The 18,542-nt window shown below is 37.4% G+C and overlaps 4 protein-coding genes across 6 annotated transcripts in view; 2 read left to right on the top strand and 2 right to left on the bottom strand.

The window, feature by feature from the left end:
* Positions 1-6,055: 6,055 nt before the first annotated feature.
* On the top strand, positions 6,056-12,598 carry LOC138122331 (ciliary microtubule inner protein 2B-like). Of its 2 annotated transcripts, none has more exons than XM_069036578.1 (5): positions 6,056-6,348; positions 7,302-7,377; positions 8,905-9,070; positions 11,795-12,019; positions 12,188-12,598. In XM_069036578.1, exons 1-5 carry the CDS (start codon positions 6,320-6,322, stop codon positions 12,424-12,426), a joined length of 735 nt encoding a protein of 244 aa, XP_068892679.1. In that variant the 5' UTR covers positions 6,056-6,319; the 3' UTR covers positions 12,427-12,598. The 2 variants fall into 2 exon arrangements, with proteins under 2 accessions (XP_068892679.1, XP_068892678.1); XM_069036577.1 differs by having other exon boundaries at positions 6,057-6,390.
* LOC138122324 (mini-chromosome maintenance complex-binding protein) lies at positions 12,537-14,940 on the bottom strand. Its single transcript, XM_069036540.1, has 8 exons — positions 14,711-14,940; positions 14,480-14,662; positions 14,329-14,430; positions 13,697-14,277; positions 13,465-13,644; positions 13,053-13,296; positions 12,833-13,000; positions 12,537-12,777 (listed from the first exon to the last, which is right to left on the bottom strand). The coding sequence occupies exons 1-8, from the start codon at positions 14,798-14,800 to the stop codon at positions 12,595-12,597; spliced, it is 1,731 nt and encodes a 576-aa protein (XP_068892641.1). The 5' UTR covers positions 14,801-14,940; the 3' UTR covers positions 12,537-12,594.
* A 172-nt stretch (positions 14,941-15,112) lies between these two features.
* Ccz1 (vacuolar fusion protein CCZ1) lies at positions 15,113-17,242 on the top strand. Its single transcript, XM_069036575.1, has 8 exons — positions 15,113-15,326; positions 15,376-15,473; positions 15,525-15,618; positions 15,668-15,874; positions 15,923-16,098; positions 16,150-16,439; positions 16,493-16,894; positions 16,945-17,242. Exons 1-8 carry the CDS (start codon positions 15,252-15,254, stop codon positions 17,001-17,003), a joined length of 1,401 nt encoding a protein of 466 aa, XP_068892676.1. The 5' UTR covers positions 15,113-15,251; the 3' UTR covers positions 17,004-17,242.
* The window catches only part of LOC138122325 (uncharacterized), a 30,151-nt gene continuing 28,770 nt past the window's right edge, over positions 17,162-18,542 (bottom strand). For both annotated transcript variants that reach the window (XM_069036542.1, XM_069036541.1), the window contains exons 6-7: positions 17,624-17,946; positions 17,162-17,570 (exon numbers count right to left, since the gene is read on the bottom strand). In XM_069036542.1, the coding sequence (XP_068892643.1) occupies positions 17,307-17,570; positions 17,624-17,946 (587 nt within the window). In that variant the 3' untranslated portion in view covers positions 17,162-17,306. The remainder of the gene's footprint in view (positions 17,571-17,623; positions 17,947-18,542) is intronic.

Raw genomic sequence — 18,542 nt, forward strand, 5'->3', positions numbered from 1 at the left:
TTGAAGTTTATTATTGCGTATGTCAGGGCACCTTGTTCCTCACTATAGGTCAGCCACTTGCGTTTGGACCCATCTTTGCGATATATGGCACTAATGTCTTGCTTTGAATGATATTTAAAAAAAAAATCGAGTTGTCCTTTTTTAGGATGCTTAAAATAATCAAACGAAACATCTAAATCTAAATGGCTGTCATCTTGTTCAGTTTGTTGCTCGCTTGCAGAAGGATGAGGAGGATCAAGGGCAGGGGTATGCGCATGGTGTGTGTTGACATTCTCTTGTTCAATTTCAATATGATCATGTAACTGTTGCCCAGTACATGACAGTTCTTGATCTTGAGACAAACTGTTAATATTAATTACTTCAGTTACCACCTCCGCCACTGCATCAGATGTAGATGTAGACGAAGACGACGAACACTTGAAAACACTTGTCAACTTGACACATTTTTGACCACTGGCTTCCAAAAGTTTTTGTTTCTTTAATCTGATTTTCTCTGCCCCCCGTTTGTGCTTTTTTTTGTTGTTCATTATTCAACTCACTAGTCACTAGATAGATACAAGTCCCTTAAACAAAAAAAGTATTTATGTATTCGTGGTGTGTGTTGTGAACTACATATATTAATTTATTCAAAAGAAAATAACGCTTTGTTGCTTTGATAAACATACTAGTAGATAAATGTAGGATAAGGTACTCAATTAATACTTACTCAGTACTCACTCACTTAGTTGTTGTGCGCACACGGAACGATGTCTTTTTAAAGTTTATAATACAGAGTGTCCTCAAAAAAAAAGACGAGTCCATAACTCCCTTATTTATCGGAGGATTTTAATTATATATACACCAAATTAAATGGTTTTTAATAGGCTACAAAACGGCTTAATAAATTGACTATTAATTCTACAAACAACAATGTATCACAAGTATAACTTGACATAAAAAAAAATTACACTAACTTTTGAAACAAATGACGAGCACCAAGCGAAAAGCTATCAAAATGCATTGCGTTACAATGTAACAACCAAATTAAGGTAGCTAGAAAAACAAATGACAAATAATAATATGTGGGATTGCGCAGATATGCCCCCAATGTTTAGCGCAAAATGGAACATAGACGATAGCACCGTTTTTTTACATTTTTTTTTGTGAATTTTTGGTATTTAAGTGTATACTTGTGATACACTGTTATTTTCAGAATAAAAATCTCTATCAGAATTACTAAAAAAAAATATGTAATCCCATTTGAAAAATTTTTTTTTGACAGTTTACCCTTGAAGTCCATGGGGCTATACTTGAATTTATTAGGCCGCCATTTTGTAGCCTATTACCAATCATTTAATTTGGTGTACAGATAATTAAAATCTTCCGATAAATAAGGGAGTTATGGACTCGTCTTCTTTTTTGGGGACACCTGTATAACACTTTTTTTTTTGTGTCTACACTATAGCAAAACAAAAAACCAAGAAAGCTTCTAGAACGTACCGGCGAGGCGGCTCAAAACTAAAAAGACTAAAGGATCCCTCACGCCCACACCACCGCGGAAATATTCGCACCGCTAAAAAATTCGTATCATATTGTTTACATGATAACAAATCTGCACGTTCGACTGGCAGGAATTTTTCTGCTTTCCGTAATTTGAGTCGATCATCTGGCTTGGAAATATCCGCGGAAGTTCCTTTCTTCCTTATTTTTTTTAAATAGCAAAAAAATCAATGGCCGATCGATCGAGTCAGACCGGCGGCCGGCCCACCTGGCATCCGGCCCATCGGGCATTTGCCCGATCTGCCCTGTGGCCAGTCCGGGCCTGCACTGAGACACAAAATTCCAACCAAACAATCGCCGAAGGTTGCACTGAAAATAAAAGGAACTAATCTGCACGCGGTCCTAGCACCCGCGTAACAAAACTTTTTGCACCATTTTTGCGTTGCACTCCATAACTTTTTAAATCTTACTATTCGCCCTAACGTGATATCAGTGGCGTACTCAACTTTTGTGGTTGAACTGTACATGGCTTTTCTGCCCTTATGCAGATCTATAGCGCAAAACTGAGTGCACGTGATTTCACAATTGGTCTGAAGATCCTGGGGTTTTAAGATTGTGACGTATTTCAAATTCACGCTGTATTTTTGTATAGAATAGGTACATATTACTTAAAATCAGTAACGACCATCATAGAAGTTTTCACTTCCGTCGTGCGGTCTGAAGCACACACTCCTTTTTTTTATAGTATTTTTATCAGCTTGCCACCAAAGGGAGAAATTTACTTTGCAATATAATTACTTATTTACATAATTTATGGTGACAGGACAATGATTGCGCTTATCATCTGCGATGTCCGGCAGTGTATTACGAGTAAACATTTATATAATTTATTAATTTATTTTGCAACAGTTGTTCCTTCTGATTTAAATATTTTCTTGTAGTTTTCAAAATATCGATATCGCAACAAAAAAAAACATAATTGTTTATGTTACTATAATATTTCATGGACGTAATAAATTAAATATTGCAACTTTTTTTTCCATACTTTTGCCTTTTCTATAGAAAACTAATGAGTCCTATAATCGCAGCGTGTAATTTGTACGCAGTGACCAGAAAAATGTTTGCACTGGTGCTCCTAGTACATTTACATAACATTTCTTCAATTGTTTTGTTGAGTCGCACTGTATATCGGGAAACATTATCAACTATAAAATCAACGGTACGAACCAACCAAACATCATTCACCAACTAGTCAAGATGAAGTTGATGGTATTTCTATTTCTTTCTGCTTACTTCGCAGCAGCATTGGCATGGAGTGGTAAGTTTTTTTGAAATTTTTGAATATTTAATATTTATATCACTTTCAATAGGCTATAAAAGAAGCTACCTACCATCCTTAAAAAACGTTAAGCTGGGATGAAAATTCTTACATTCATATTGACAAAAGATCTATGTGAATTGACGAAACCCGAAATAAAAGCAAAATAATAATTAAATGTTTTTGTGTCATTTTTTCTATTCGTCACTGAGATGGTGTTACCTCACTTCGATAATAATAATATTTCTTTCTAAAGATGTTCATGGAAATTATTTCCATTGTTCCGCAAGTAAAATTTTAGTTGGAGAAATCCTGATATAAAAGTCTTTCGGGAACCAACTTCCTGAAATCCTGAACACCAAGCCACTGGAAAATCAAATAAATACGGAGTGCGTGCAGAGAACGAGACATGTCGGATTGAGAAAGTAGCCCCTTCACGAATGAAAAAGGAAGAAGAGAAGAATACAACGAGGGATTTGGAATAAGTATGTAAGTAGGTAAGAAGAACGCACAAGAAGAAGAAAGGAGAAAAAAGCCCAGCACATAAAAGGAACAAAAAAAAAAAGTGTGTGCTTAAGACCGCACGATAAAAGTGAAAACTTCTATTATGCTCATTACTGATTTTAAGTAACATGTACCTATATATTCTATAAAAAATATATCATTATGGATGACTTGGAGGAATAAGGAGCAAGGCATAAATAATTAATATTATTTAAATCAAATGCCGTTTTTAAATAAACATGAAAAATCTGTATTTTTCAATAAAAACTGCAAATACGTCCGCTTTTAGAGGTACACTCTAGCAAAATTTGTGAGGTTAGGTTTGGATGTTTAAGTTTTATTTTCTTGACAATGTTATTGAACACAACACAAGTTTTCATAGCAATACCCTGTATTATGATAATTTGTCCATTTTCCTCTTCACATTTTGCTACACAAATTTAATTGAGAATTACGTATTAAATCCTACATTCATCTGTAAACTTACAATATTTGTCCTGTCTTTATCGTTTATACAGCGTGATCAACAATGACTGAGTCTGTTGGCAATGAAACAATTGAAAAGTACTGGTGTTTTTTGTCTCGTAATTGGAACTGACCGGATTTTTTAACTTGAGACGACATTAAAAACATTTTTGGTTATGCCGGCTAAATTTATGCTGTTACAAAAATGAACCTTTGATGGTAAATTTCAAATTTGACAAATTTCATTATTACCAACAGTATTATATAAAACTATACAGGATATTTCACGAGTGATAATGAGCCTGTTATTACCGAATCGATGCGGCCAAAATGGCCATCGACAATTATTTTACGGTGCGGACTCATTGTCCAGATCTGTTTGAAGCCTTGAATGAAGAAAACACTTTAAGAACTGTTTTGTCTTTTGGGTATGTGCACATATTATCATCGGACGTCAACAGACTGGTTTTGCAAATACAGGTTTGCCAAAGTTCTTCCGAAACAAAAACAATAGCTGAAGGTAACACTGAAAGCTACTAATCTGCACACGGTACCAGCACCCGCGATAACAAAACCTCTTGCACCTTTTTTGCGTTGCACTCGATAACTTTTTAATCTTATTATTCTTCCTAACGTGATGTCAGTGGCGTATTCAACTTTTGTGCATGAACTGTACATGGCTTTTCTGCGCTTATGCGGATCTACAGGGTGATTTTGAAAGTTGTGCAGATATTTTAATCACGAGCTACTAGCTTCATGTAGAACTCGGAAAAATGTTTAAAAAATTCTGTCAAAAAATAAAATGACATTTATTTTTTGAGCTACAATTTTTTTTTTAGTCTTCTACGTTGTCAAACAACCTCGTAGGTAAAATTTCGGCACATTTTAAAAATACACCCTGTATATCATATTTTATAAAACGTACACCAATGCGGTTTCCTTGTTTTAAAGCATATTTCCTATAGGTTACTTCGCATTGGCGTACATTTTATAAAACATGATATACAAGTGTTTTAATATTGTGATCTATTTCGATTTCATCCAGTATGTTTCGAATTTACGATGTTGGAACCAATATTTTTTTGTTGATCGATCTACTGTCGCGAGCAATAAATTTTGGCAGTCAAGGTCATTCTTTGACGCAACGGGAAGTGCTCTAATATGAAACGCGCATAACCTCTAATAAATTTTATTTGTCTTGTCTTGTCAAGATCTTGTCAACTTTTTGGAAATCCCAAATCCCAACGAAATAATTTTTACTCTGTTAAAATACGATATTGGGGCCATAATTATGAATGTTTGGAATAAAACTTTGACACTTTTTTTTATTGACGTTTTATTGACATTGGCCCTAATTAAGCAGGCAACATCTTTAATTTGTGACAGTAGCGGGAAATTTCAAAATGACCTTGACGACCAAAATTTAATGGTCGCGACTGTACATTATCTTTACATGTTGGGCGAGTTGTGGTTAAATCGTGGTTAGAGTTTTCTCGTTTTACATGATTTGTGTACTTTAGTATCCATTTACATTATAGTAGTTTATTTAACGAGGTCGTGTGTGAATTGGGCTTTTTTTGGCATGAGTGGGCCAGTTTAAAACGCGAGTGAAACAAGTGTTTTAAAGGTCCACGAGTGCCAAAAAGAGCCCAATTTACACACGAACGAGTTGAATACAATGTTTTTTTGTTCGACGAGCTCCTTAAATCTTTAAAATTAGCTTGACGTTTCGTTTTAACAAGTTGTGACATTTATCAAAATCCATTCATACAGGAGAAAATTCTCAAATTCTGACAGTGTCGCACAAAAAATTACTATTTATCAACTCGTGCCATAATTTGTGACCCTAAATTCTGAAGTTCATAAAGTTACGAGTATGTATTTATTTTAGTTAGATTATTTCTTTAATAAAAGTCGTAAACGTTTACCAATTAGTAGCTCGCTAATCTTCCTAATGATTTTCAGTGTCATACGAAAACGTAGTTAACAATAAAATGTTGTTACCACGTTGTGAAAATTTCAAGAATAACATTATTATAATGGAAAGTGTTGTATGTATTAAGCTCACACTTTCCGTTCTACTTACTTCCTCGTTACAAGTAAATGACATCCAAAAAATAAACCCTTCCCTTCATTGATCAACTGATAATTTTGTTTTTTAATTGGTGTTGTTTTGTGATTATCACATTAGAAGTACATATTTGCCAACTTGTTAAGATCCTGTTAAAAAAATTCCATCACATTTCGTTATTGTATTGTAGCTGCGACCCACCTCCGCCCGGCCAAGCTACGACACTCTTCTCTTCGTCCTAGTCCCAAGCAAGTGACGTCGCGCTGTCACTCCTGCAACACAATGCAACGACCCGCTTTTCGGCTCTCCGTCATTCAATGAATGAAGGTGCAGCGCAGAATCGAGTGGCACGTTTGTGTTTGTAGTGCTGTTGTACGATTGTTTCGGTTTCCTGCTGTGCGTTTGTGAAAAGCTCCCATTGTGACCGGTTTCGTTCGATCACGAATGAAACGCAGAAAAACACGCCGACCCAGTGCCACGATATGTTCTCCGGTCTGACCGACGAGGAGAGGTGCGCGTTCTTGTCGCAAACTTACGACAGCTTCATCCCCGGGTAAATAATCGCACGAGGTAGAGGGTAGCAAAGAGTAATTGGCGCTGAAACCGAAGTTATCGCACAACTTTTCACCACGCAATTAGCTGAGCACCTGTAGTCGTGTTAGAGGCACCCCAAGAGCACCTAGACAAATTTCCTCGAGGTGGTTTATGAATGTTTTAACACAACTGCGGTCATAATTTTTTTAAACTAGCTAACCACCTGACTGGCGTCGGTGTGTTGTAAATTATTCTTGCTCCCTGGTAGAGCCAACAAAAGGAAAATTGTTCGATTCTGAGAAAAACTTAAACGAGGACTACTTTGCGGTTGTTCACTGTCGATGACAAACCGTTTTACCAAACCGGCATGATTCGCACAGATTTCATTTAGATAAGGCGATACTTTCGTCTTGATTGATCTATTTTATCGGTTAAAGAACGGCAATAAACGCTTTTTTCGTACTATTTAGACCGAATCGATCCACAATGATTTGACATGAAATAACGAAACAATCGCAAATACTCATTTAACGGCGATAATAACGCAACTTGACAATGAAAACTTGCCGGAGTTTATTCGAACGGAGCGATAAGTTAATTGATCGAAAAAACTCGACTATTACCGCTCCGCAAATATTAGATTTGTGCGAAAACCTTGAACCCGATTCGTTCTTCGCGACCTTATCTACACCGGGGGTGTATCTAATCAGTTTCAGCGATGATGTTGCAACACCATATCCAACGTTTCAGTTTTCAGGAATTACAGGCGTGCTAGGAATCACCTGGTACTGCGGCTTTCAGGATATTTCAGGTTTCCATTACAGATAACTCAAATATGGGGTGTGTTAATAGCTTGGGGGAGTTGGGCTCGTGCATAGCATTGATTAAAGCAAACAGATACCGACACTTGAACAGTTTCGTTGTTTGCAGGTACACGGGGCACTGCCCCACTTTGAAGTTCCACTATGGGCGCTGTTATGGGACGAAGACCAAAGAGATCCTGAAGGTGGGTCAGCTGAAAAAAAGGTTTTTTTTACTTGTCCTGTATCCGACATTTTATGTATGGCTAGAATAAGAATAACACTTAGCGGACCTTTACAAATAACGCACAGTGACCGTGACGTCACTGCGTCCTATGAGACAAAAAAGGATGATGACATTTGAGTAAAATAAAATAGGTACTTACTCTTAGTGGTAATTCGCCCAGCACCGCAGTAATCAAAATATGTCTGCTTATAATTTTACGTTATAAAAAAAGAATTGTATGGACATAAAAAATACTCATTAATTAAGTTGGGCTATAGGCTATGCTATAGCATTAGTCATAGGTACGTTTTTAAAAATTTAATTTGTTGAAAATGATTCATTCTAAATGATTTGACCAGAGTTGACATTTGCATACGTGAAATAAATGTGACAACATTGATGAGTACCAGCTGTCAACGTTAAACCATAAAAGTTAAATGTTGGAAGAGATGGATTCAATAAATGAAGACTTTCGACGTAAACGAAGCTTTGCAAAAGGGAAAAAGAACGCGGATTAATCAAATAAGAGGAAAGAAATTATTTTGAGCGACTAGCTTTGAACGCGACGTTGCCAAACGTACACGTTGTTGACAGCTGATTGCGTTGGAACATGGCCGATGATTTCGACGATCAATAATAATAATTTTAAATCGATATTCCTGCCAATACTAACTAACATCACTCTCCTTTAATTTCTACATGATTTGAAACAATATAATTGTTTTGAAATTTATTACGGCTAAATCTTTTAAAAATATGAGGTTTCAGAGAGTTTCTCCATTAATTGTCCATGAAGAGTTGTAACTTTTATTGATTGATTCCTCGGAAACTAGAGCTAGAAATTTTTTAATGCGTTTAATATTACTGTATCACATAATAAGAATTCGTATTTTTGTGTTGCGGTGATCGATTTTCTTCGAAAATCGCTTTTTTAGCGACACTTGCACTTTTGAGGCTTTCGGCTTTCCCTTTCAAGTTTGTCGCTCTGGTGTGTTTCTAGTAGCAGAGAGAAGGAAGGTGTAGCAACATATATAACTATCAATTGAGTCAGTTAATGTCCCAAATAATTTACTTTAATGGTCTTGTTTGTCTCTTTAATACGATTTTCGATTTCTATGAAGATAAATTCGGAAAGAGTTGGGAGGGTATTTTTCTGGAACCTAAAATGTCCATTAAGTAAGTGTATTTCTTTATCACATTTGTTAAGTAGGACATGTTGTCTTATCACACCTTTCAGACATACCTACTTTGCATATTGTAACTGTCCGATAACAAAATTTGTTTTATTTATGGTTTTGTGACAATTTCCTTTGTCATAAAAGTAGGTACAACTAGGTATGTTTAAAACATTTTCTGAATTACTAAACAACAAACAAAATGCAAGAAAAATATCTACGTTGCTGAATTAACTAAGCAGTAACCAACAAAATAATGAAGAAAATTCTTCGAATTTAATTAGAGTATGTTTTTATAGAAATATCTAATAAAATTATGACTGATATTTTAGGACATACGTACCAAAAAGATCTTTCAGGACGTTCATAAAGAGAATTATCGATCGCAGGATTACAAAACGCCAGTTTTGGAACCGATCACCAAAAGTAAAGGACAATTTAAGGATTATGGTTTAGATTATAAACAAAGAGCGCCTCGATACATCACAGGCTACACAGGTGGGTACATTCAATTAATAATTAATGGGCGACCTTGACTCCATTCCATTATCAATGGAATCATTGGCTAGACTGGAATAACTCTACGACAGGATGATTAAAATAAATAAAACGAGCAGTCATAAATGAATATGAAAAGATATGAACGTTTTTCATGTTGTGTGAAACTAGAATTTTCAAAAGTAATTTTGAATACCTAAGCACAGATTACTTATACCAGATCGGACACTCGAGAGAGATGTTAAGAAATTAATAAAGGATAGAATAGGCATAGTAGGCATGCGCAGCACTGCCGCTTGTCCCAAAATAATATACGAGTACATCGTGCATGTTCGGATCATGTGCTATGTGAAAATCCGTAGCGAGAAAAACCGTCGGCGTCTGACGACAATTTCGATCTGTCCTTGCTTTATCGCAGTATTCGCACTTTTGTTTAGCATATCTGTAAGAAAATCTTCGACTAATGCAACACAATTCGTCGTCGTCAAGTCGACGTGGATGTCCACGTGGAAGATGATGCGAAAATACCTCACCCCTTCCGGCCCAAGTGGTGGAAAACACGGTGGTGTGATAGTTGTTATGACCATAAATAATGGTCATCTCCCTGGCCTGGCAACATTTTTGTGTACGTGGCCACGGGGGTGAAATATTGGGAATGGGGGTAGTATGTAAGTTTAAAATGTTAAGGAGGGAGGACTTTCTCTCGCTTTGTCGAAGCATATTTTGATTAAAAAATATTTTTAAACCTGTCTTTTAACACTCCGACGCGACGTTTCGAATAAACCTGTGGAATTAGACTTCAGGATTTTTTTTCCATTTTTTTATTTTAAATCTGCGACCATTGCAACACTGTATCGCTGACATATTGTTCAATATGGCAACAGCAGCAGTAACCCATTTAAAGGGCCACGCTAGTGAAGGTCATTGACGGCGAATGCAATTCATCAAAGGTTCCGACAAGAGTGTCCGATCTGGTATAAGTAATCTGTGACCTAAGGTTGGTTACTATGAATTGAGCAAGCCAACTAAATACGCCTCCAGAAACCAAAATTGATTGTGAAACGAAAAAACATCTATCACTTAGCGAGAAATAGAGGAATATAATATGCAACTGTTACAACGAATTCGTTGCCTTACGGTTACGATATCTTTTGTTTGTGACGATCAAAAACCACATAGCCTCCAAATATAGTGCCTCCAACGTATCCAAATTTATGGCAACCTAGTAACGAATATCCCTAAATCATAGGGAGTAGTTTATTTTTGACACGATAGTACCGGGTGATTTTATATGATTGTGACTTTTTTCATAGGTTGGTAATATTATTGTTGGTCATTCTGCTTTTTAATGTGATAGTTGACATAAACATAGGCGTCCTCGCCTATTTGACACAATTTATTAATACATAAAATGTCAAAATGACGTACGTACGCCAATGTGTTGATTAAGGTATCAAGTTTGCCAAAATAATTTATGGAAAATGCTCCCAACTTAAGAAAAAGTCACAATCATTTAAAATCACCCGGTACTATCGTGTCAAAAATAAATTACGATTCGTGTAGTTTGGGTTGCATTATTTGAAATGTTTGAAATGAAATAAACGGCTTTTCAGTTGGCCTACTTTTACCTGCCAGAAGGTGTAGTTAATCAGCAAATCTCATTACTAAGCTTTTAGATATTTTCGTCTCCCAAATAAACGTTCAAATGTGAATTTAGTGGTAAAATCGTACGTACTATTGCGGGCAAAAAAAGTGGGACATCAAATTTCTGTCAGTTTTGAAAAATTGGATGTAGTTCAAGCTTTATTGTCATTTTTTGGACACTATTCCAGCTGACAGTTTAAAAATTTATTTTATACTCCTATTTTCTCTTTTACAAATGCCCTCTTCTTTTGATAAAGGTAGATTTTGATTGGAACTTTGCATTAAATAAATATTCACTACGTGCTTACTTACTACCTAGGGTTTTTAAAATTTTACCAACCTAAAGCAACAGGTGGTGGTTTTTTGATTTTTGAATGGACTTTATGTTTATGTTTAAGTACCAATAATAAGATCTGTGATTTTTTTGGAAGCCCGGTGATGGCACCAAACGCTTTAAAATTGAATTTCCAAGGGCCCCATACTTTTTTTTTGTTAATTTCGAATTAGGTTTTAATGTTACAGCTTCTTGCATAGTCCTCAAATTGCAATTTATTTTATTGTTATTTATAACGAAATCGAAAAAAGAAAAGTATAGGCCCCTAGAGGAAAGACGTATCTTTCAAATAAAAAAAGGTCCTTGCCTCCATCTGTTGTGGTTTTAAAGATATGGATGTTTAAAAACCACCGTTTTTCGACCATTTTAAATCAGGTAAACCCCACCCTTAAAAAAATCTGCTTACCACTGGAGTCGCGTTTAACAATCAAGCCGGTAAATTACCCATTTTTACGAATATCAAACGTTGCTCTTGTTTATTTATAATTCCAACGTCTAAAAACCTTGGTTTAAAAAGTAATAACATGTTCAGTCGCGAGCAGTAAATTTTGGTCGTCAATGCCATTCTTTGACGCAATGGAAAATGCTCTATTGTAAAACGTTCACGAGATTTAATATGACCGTCCTGTTGTTAAAGTGTCAAGAGTTTTACTTACTTCATTTGCTTAAAACTTGTTCAGTCGAACTTCTATCTAGAAACCTTATCTAATTTCGAAGTACTAACGTGTTACCAAAACCTAATTTAGGTTTCATCCCCACACTCAATTTCCGGTATGGCAAGTCGTACAGCAGAGCCGCCGACGACAGCGCCTACGAGTACGAAACCAACAAACACAGGAGGCTTCAGATGGCCCAAGAGGAAGTCGACCGAATGTTTAGGGCTAAAAGCGCCCCTCGAATGACCTCCATCAGAAGCAAAGATGAAGTGCAACAGGCACTGGACACTTACATCGAAAAACGTAAATTCCAAGGTAGGTACCAAGGGACATTTTAATGTATGTACTACAAGAGCTGTGCAAATAATAATCTACTAATATCTCAGGCAGAATTTTAAAGTGACTGTTTTTTAAACAGACTAACAAGGCGACGTCAGATCTGGTTTTATTCCAGAGAGAAATTGAGTTTTTGTATTTTTCTAGAACACAAAATTTCGCCGGAATATCCACCGATTGCCGGCTACACCGGACACATTCCGCGAGTAAAAGGAAACGAAGAGTCGCTCTCGCAGCGATACAACACCGTGGTGAAACGAGGATTAACCCTGCTGCAAAAAGAGCGGGAAAGAATCCAGAGTTTGAAAAAAGCGCAGAACCAAGTAGTTGGAGTGTTGCAAGATTTCGAGAATCTTCACAACACCATCAGTACTGAAGCTTCGTAGTATTGCTTTAGGTAATATTGCAGAAGAGGAAACTTGAAGCTTTGATATTTCATAGACTAGTGAAATACCATAAAGCGCACTACTGTACATACGTATCCTGCTAGGCGTACCACTGTTACGAAACTTTTATTAACTAGTATAAAAATATACAAATACAAATTACAAAGCTTAACGAGTCATTCTCTTCTTGCGACTCTCCTCCAAAACACACGCTTTCCTCCAACACTCCTCGTCGAGAGTATTTTTCCCTTGAGAAATGCAAACCAGCCTTGCCAAAACCAGAAGATTGTGAAGGTCATCTCCTGAAACATTCCCCCGTTGCCTCATATTGACAAACTCCTTTTGCACCATCTGAAACATAATCAAACCAATCACTTCAGTCCCACACGTCCGCGGCCCAATCTACTTCTTGGATTCCATCCGAAATTTCGTATTCGACCAGTCTTGCAGACGTCAAGTAGACACGAATCTCATTCAACAGTTCTGGTTTCAAGAAGTGTCTGGCGGCTTCCAGAATTTCGCCGAATGTCTTCAAATGCATGTCATCCGGATCCAGAACAACATGGACGTCGCTCTGCAAAGTCGGAAGTTTAGAAAATGTGCACGGGAAGAGGTGATCAACGTACTGGAAGCATCGACTTGCCTTCTGACAGGATTAAGAACGGAATGTCACAATCGAATTCTATTTGGTAATAAGTGAAGTCGTAGAGTGTTTTTTGGTTTTTGATGGCGTTGGCAAGCGCCTTTACTCCGTTAATTCCAGCTTCGTTTAACTTTCCCGCGCTGAGTTTTGTTTCGTCGAGTACGAAATGTGTGTTGGCGCTCATTTGCAAAATGCTGCTCGTTAAACGGTTGGAAGTGTAGTCTTTTCTTTAAAAAATAGTTATTGAGTAGTTAGAGACCATCTTAGTTTGTGAAAATATGGTTTTTGTTTCGCAATTTGATTGGTTCGTTTGAAATTGACGCTACACGCGTGCAACTTAATTGGTTCATTTAAAATTGGCGCTGCTGTCGCAGATTATCACACCAAAAACTTACTTTGGAATGAAGGCGAGTTTGTTCATATTTTCCAAGGACATGGCCAGATAATGACTTTTGGTGGTCAACAACTCGATAAATTTGTACAATTCCTGAACAAAATCCAAATTTTCGAATTTTGGAACGTTGGAAATATTCAGCGAAAATTTTCCTAACGCCATAAAATCCTTTCTCAAGTACCTAAGCAAAATAATACATTATACAATACTTTTTCTTACAATTGAGTAATTACACTTCAGAAATGAGATGATAAATCAAGTACTCTGCTGCTACTTCATCTCCCAGCATCAGCTGTGTCAACACAATTAGAAGTTCCTTTTGCACAATTTTCATTCTGTCAGGACTCATTTTATCAGCAGTGACTAAAGGATTACTGTGGGTCAAGGTTCTAAAGGACACACAATGAATTCTGGGCACAAGAGAAGGTGGTGGGTTGTGAGTCTGGAACTCCACATCATTCATCTCTTCATCAACATCATGATTGGCCAAAATGGGATCAACTGACAAAAACCCAACAAACTCCCAAACTGAATTCAGCTTGAGCAAGTCTGCATTTTTGTAAACCTTCAAGTGACAAACTTTTCCAGATGAGTCAGGAATTGGGAAATTTAACAAATGCTCTTGTGACACCACATTTGAAGCTTCAGGTTTAGGTATTTGTGTACATTGCCTCTTATTTTCACTATTTGATTGTTCTACAACTTGGGACTCTGCTTCATCAGTTTCCATATCTTCCAAAGGTCTTTTCATCTGGACAGGGACAGAAGTTGAAGATGATGGTAGATTGGACAGTTTATACTTGTCCTCTTCCAACTAACATTACTTAGGGTTATTAACAATTAATTATAAAAGAGACAAACTCACTTTGCTTGCCCATGAATTAATGGCAGGAATTGAAATAGCAACATAAGTTTGTCTTTCACTTTTCACAGCAGAGGGTCCATCCATATCGATTGTTTCATTAGCCTACAAGACTTGCTAAAATGTGTGTTCATTCAAGAAACTATGTGAGTACCTCCCATTTGGTAATATCCATGTATTTTCCATGGCGGGTCTCAGTTTGTTGACCATCCGCTTTCATAACCTCAAATTTTTCCAAATAATATTCAGGGCCGTGCATGTCTTGGATCATGCCGCGAAACCTGACCAATCTTTCGTCTTTCATATTGTGCAATTCATTAACGTTCAACAACGGAATCTACCAAAACTTGACCGAATAATGTAAATTTTAAAAAATATTTCTAACCTGATTCCAAAGAGTGTCGTTTTGTAACAATTCCACCAATTCAGTCTCCTTCTCATACCACTGTGTAGGTGAACAGTTTAAAATATCCATCTTGAGTTGACTTACCACGGCAAATTGTTAAGATTTTCGAAAACAGGAAACTGAAGTTATTGTTAATTTATTGGCGCCAAAACGTGTTACGAAATGTCACACCCATGACGTAATTGTGCAAAAACCCGAATTTATCTTGCCCGAAAAATTAACCAAGAGTGTGTTACAAAATAAAAATGATTTTCAATCACGAAATGAAGTGAACGTGTTTTAGAATATTTATCGAGTCATTCTAGATACTTTATATTAGATTTAAAATAGTAATAATATTTCTCTCGTCAATTGCCAAAAGTATGTCTGAATTGCATTATGGACACAGATAGAGAATAACATCTGTGAATAACATAACCTTAAAATCCCAACTGAAAAGAATATCTTTTATTTAAACTGTGAATTGTATAAATAAACGTTTGACATTGTTAATATTTTGTTGATTAAGCGAGGAACAAATATGAGTATAAAGACCGACATTGAGTTAAGGAATTTCTTCATCTTCAATTCTCTGTATGGCCCCAAAGAAGGGGAGGTACACCTTTTCAGACAACAATTACCAACATCTAACTGTTTGATTGTAGGAATTACAGAAGATTTTATATTATTACCCAATAACAGATCATGCTGATGTGCAGATTAAAAATGTGGGGCTGGTTGAAGGTATCATCCAATTTACTGGGTAAAAACATTTGTATTGTAAAGCAAAATGAAACTACTCTACTTGTTGCAGAACATTTAAACCTAACACCCCAGTTAATTCACTGCACACACAAAAAATGCGCCAAATTTATTTCCAACCAGAAAAAAATTTCTGGATTGTTATGGTGAACTACAAAATCTGTCAAATAACAATTTTAATTTTCACATTTATAGACTTTGAATCTACCTTCTGTTGCAAAGGGTAAAGACAGTTCAAATCCTGTGGAGTATTTAGAGGACAACCTGCAAGATAATGTGTATGAAGCTGTTTTAAAGCAAGCTTACTACATGTACCGACTATTTTGGGGTACATTTACTTACACCATAGAACATCATGACATTGGGACACTTAAAACAAAGCTTGAACATTTTTACAAAGCTGTAAGCAAAGCCCCAACAAACTTTTTTTTGTTAAAAATAATTTTCTAGTATCTTAAATCTTTAAAACTGGCACACTCAGACATCCTCAATGTGTTTTGTGGCATCCAATACCTACCTCTTGATAAACTCACATTTCTCAAAGTCCAGTGTTTTATCAACACCTTAGAGTGTGACTATCCAGAAGTTGAATACACTGCATTCCTGTACAATGACCATTTGATTTGGTAATTCATATCAAATAAAATGCCAAACGTTTTCATTTAGATTTGTTAAAGGAGTGGACTTGAGCCAAAAGATATGAAAATCGTGTACCAATACCTGATCGGCACTCTTTTACCCGCCAACATGGAGACAGAACTGCAAGGGGGGTCAATGCCCCGAAACTCGATCTCCCCATTCGCTGCGCTGCATCACGGTCGCTTTATTACAGGCCCCACCAACTTGAAACAAGCCAAATCAGTGGGGAAAGTCCCCAAAGTGTTCCTCTTTTCATCTGGGAAACCCACAACTTATCATTTGGTAGTGTACAGAGCCCTGAGCGCGTCAATTTGCTTGTTTCTAAGAGGTAACCAATCGATTGTTTATCCTTGCGATGTTTCTGGGAACTACTAATTACAGTTGATAAGGAGTTGACCTTGCAACTCTTTAAAGACATGGACGAATTCATCAGTCCCAAACTGACAACCATGGTGTCTGATATCTCTGAATACTGTTCAAAACAAGTGATTACGCCTTCAAACGTACCGGAAAATTCGCCAAGGTTCATCTACTTTAACAAGTTGAACCTGGCGTACAAGAGTACGGCGCATCTGGACAACAAGCAGTCTGGCAACATCGCTTGTACCAAAGAAGCGTTAAAGATAATGGCGGACATGAACAGCAGAAGAAGTCTGTTGGGACACTCGAGCGAGACCATCGTCAAGACCATGCACGACTACTGGGTGGTGGCTAAAAACTCGAATTCGCGCGAATTCTACGTAGCCTTGCAGCAGAAGAACGCAAGTCTCATAGACATCAGCGGTGAGTTGGCACCACTGCGTTTCGTCTTGTCAAGAATGTTTTGTTTGCAGAGGACATCAAGAAACTGTGCGAGACTGAACTGAAAGGAATTTTCTTCCATCCTCTGTAGGATTCTTTGTAACATTCTCGTACATGCCTCCTAGATCGAAAGAGACACAGGGACTCTTGTCTCTTTCCATCTAGGAGGCCATGTTCTCGTACCTAGAGATTGACGGACTGAATGGCCAGAGGGCGCTGGTGCGGAGCGGGGTAATGCCAAACACCACGTTATAAAATATCTTGTTTATTACGAATGTACCTAATACGCTAATACATTGTTAATCAAATAAAAAATAACTTAACTCCTAACCTAGAAATCACATCATTTCAATCCAGTATCATTTTTGAGTATTTGGATAGCGGGGAAGTTTGTCTACTTCTTTGGGAAAAATGTGAGTTCTGTGTGCGTCTGCGCGAACAGAACGTTGAGTTGCGAGTTCAACCCGACGTTTTCCACCCTGACGACGTGGGCGCGGTTCTGGTTGGGCTCCTTCCGCACCACCGCCAACCCGTACACCCTCATCAGGCTCTCGTTGTTGCCGCCGTTGCAGCCTCCGGGGATTTTGATGGCGATGTGGCACATCACGTCGATGTGGACGTACTTTTCGATGGCGCATTTACCAGATTTCGTCGCAACCTGTCACACCAAAAACTATAGAAACTGCGCGTTGTCGCGGTGGTGTGTCCTACCTTCTCCATTTTTTCCTCGATCTGTGGCCTGTCGACCCTGAAGACTGACGCCTCCCCTAGGACTAGCTCTCCTGCCATGATCACGAACGTCATGTCTTCGTGCACCGCCCTGACCTCCAAACCCAGACCGTCGGGGTGGTTGTCGGACCAGAGGTAGTTGTCGGGATGGACCAGGGAGTCGGGTTCGAAGGTCAGCCTCTTGGCGTAACCCATGCCGATGCTGAGGAGGCGCAAGGCGCGGCCCCCGAACAGGTGCTCTTTTCTGTCGTTCGGCCTGACCTTGTAGTGGAAGCCGGGGATGATGCGGGGATCAACGTAAGTTCCTGGCAACAAAAAAATGCAATAAATGTTACGTCAGACGTTTGTTTAAGGTTGTTTTCGCAAACTGATAAACAAAATAAAGAAAGGCCAAAGCTCGGAGGAAGCTTTGTGATATTATTTTACAGCGCAGTGATCCAACAAATGCAGAAGTTCAAGGAAACTCGACCAATAATGTGTTCTTGGCAGATTAGTTCAAAGTTGGACCAAGTTGGACCTTACACTAAATCATTATTTCCATTATTTAAGTGTTTTGGCAGTAAAAAGTGAAAATAAAAATAAGCTATTCAAGCTGATGCCCAGAAATATTTCAGGATAAAAGAGAAACGTTTGAATTTCCAGAATATATGAGCTTCAAAGCAGGCCTTTTTTGAAATACTAATTTCTTTGGCTGTTAATACCCTCTATAATTGAAGTTTCCAAAAGTATTTTGTTCTTTCTCAGGTTATGTGCAACAAATTAAGGGTGCGGTTTTTTGCAATCTAGAAGTTGGAGATTCTTCCAAAAGAGAAACTTCCCACAGTCGCTAAATCGGAGGTTTTTTTGCTGCATTGTCTTTGACAGTTCACAGACACACATAACCTCATTAGTAATAAGTGTT

The sequence above is a fragment of the Tenebrio molitor genome, chromosome 1 (genome assembly GCF_963966145.1).
Source record: "Tenebrio molitor chromosome 1, icTenMoli1.1, whole genome shotgun sequence".
NCBI lineage: Eukaryota > Metazoa > Arthropoda > Insecta > Coleoptera > Tenebrionidae > Tenebrio > Tenebrio molitor.

What these genes read in the sequence shown, in the direction of transcription:
- LOC138122331 (XM_069036577.1), top strand. Translation starts at nt 6,320, where the DNA reads ATGTTCTCCGGTCTGACCGACGAGGAGAGGTGCGCGTTCTTGTCGCAA. An exon ending in TACGACAGCTTCATCCCCGG is followed by an intron (nt 6,391 to 7,301) that starts GTAAATAATCGC and finishes CGTTGTTTGCAG; the next exon opens with GTACACGGGGCACTGCCCCA. An exon ending in ATACATCACAGGCTACACAG is followed by an intron (nt 9,071 to 11,794) that starts GTGGGTACATTC and finishes AACCTAATTTAG; the next exon opens with GTTTCATCCCCACACTCAAT.
- LOC138122324 (XM_069036540.1), bottom strand. Translation starts at nt 14,800, where the DNA reads ATGGATATTTTAAACTGTTCACCTACACAGTGGTATGAGAAGGAGACT. An exon ending in TTAATTCATGGGCAAGCAAA is followed by an intron (nt 14,278 to 14,328) that starts GTGAGTTTGTCT and finishes AAGTAATGTTAG; the next exon opens with TTGGAAGAGGACAAGTATAA. An exon ending in AAGGCAAGTCGATGCTTCCA is followed by an intron (nt 13,001 to 13,052) that starts GTACGTTGATCA and finishes CCGACTTTGCAG; the next exon opens with AGCGACGTCCATGTTGTTCT.
- Ccz1 (XM_069036575.1), top strand. Translation starts at nt 15,252, where the DNA reads ATGAGTATAAAGACCGACATTGAGTTAAGGAATTTCTTCATCTTCAAT. An exon ending in GGTATCATCCAATTTACTGG is followed by an intron (nt 15,474 to 15,524) that starts GTAAAAACATTT and finishes TACTTGTTGCAG; the next exon opens with AACATTTAAACCTAACACCC. An exon ending in AATTTGCTTGTTTCTAAGAG is followed by an intron (nt 16,440 to 16,492) that starts GTAACCAATCGA and finishes TACTAATTACAG; the next exon opens with TTGATAAGGAGTTGACCTTG.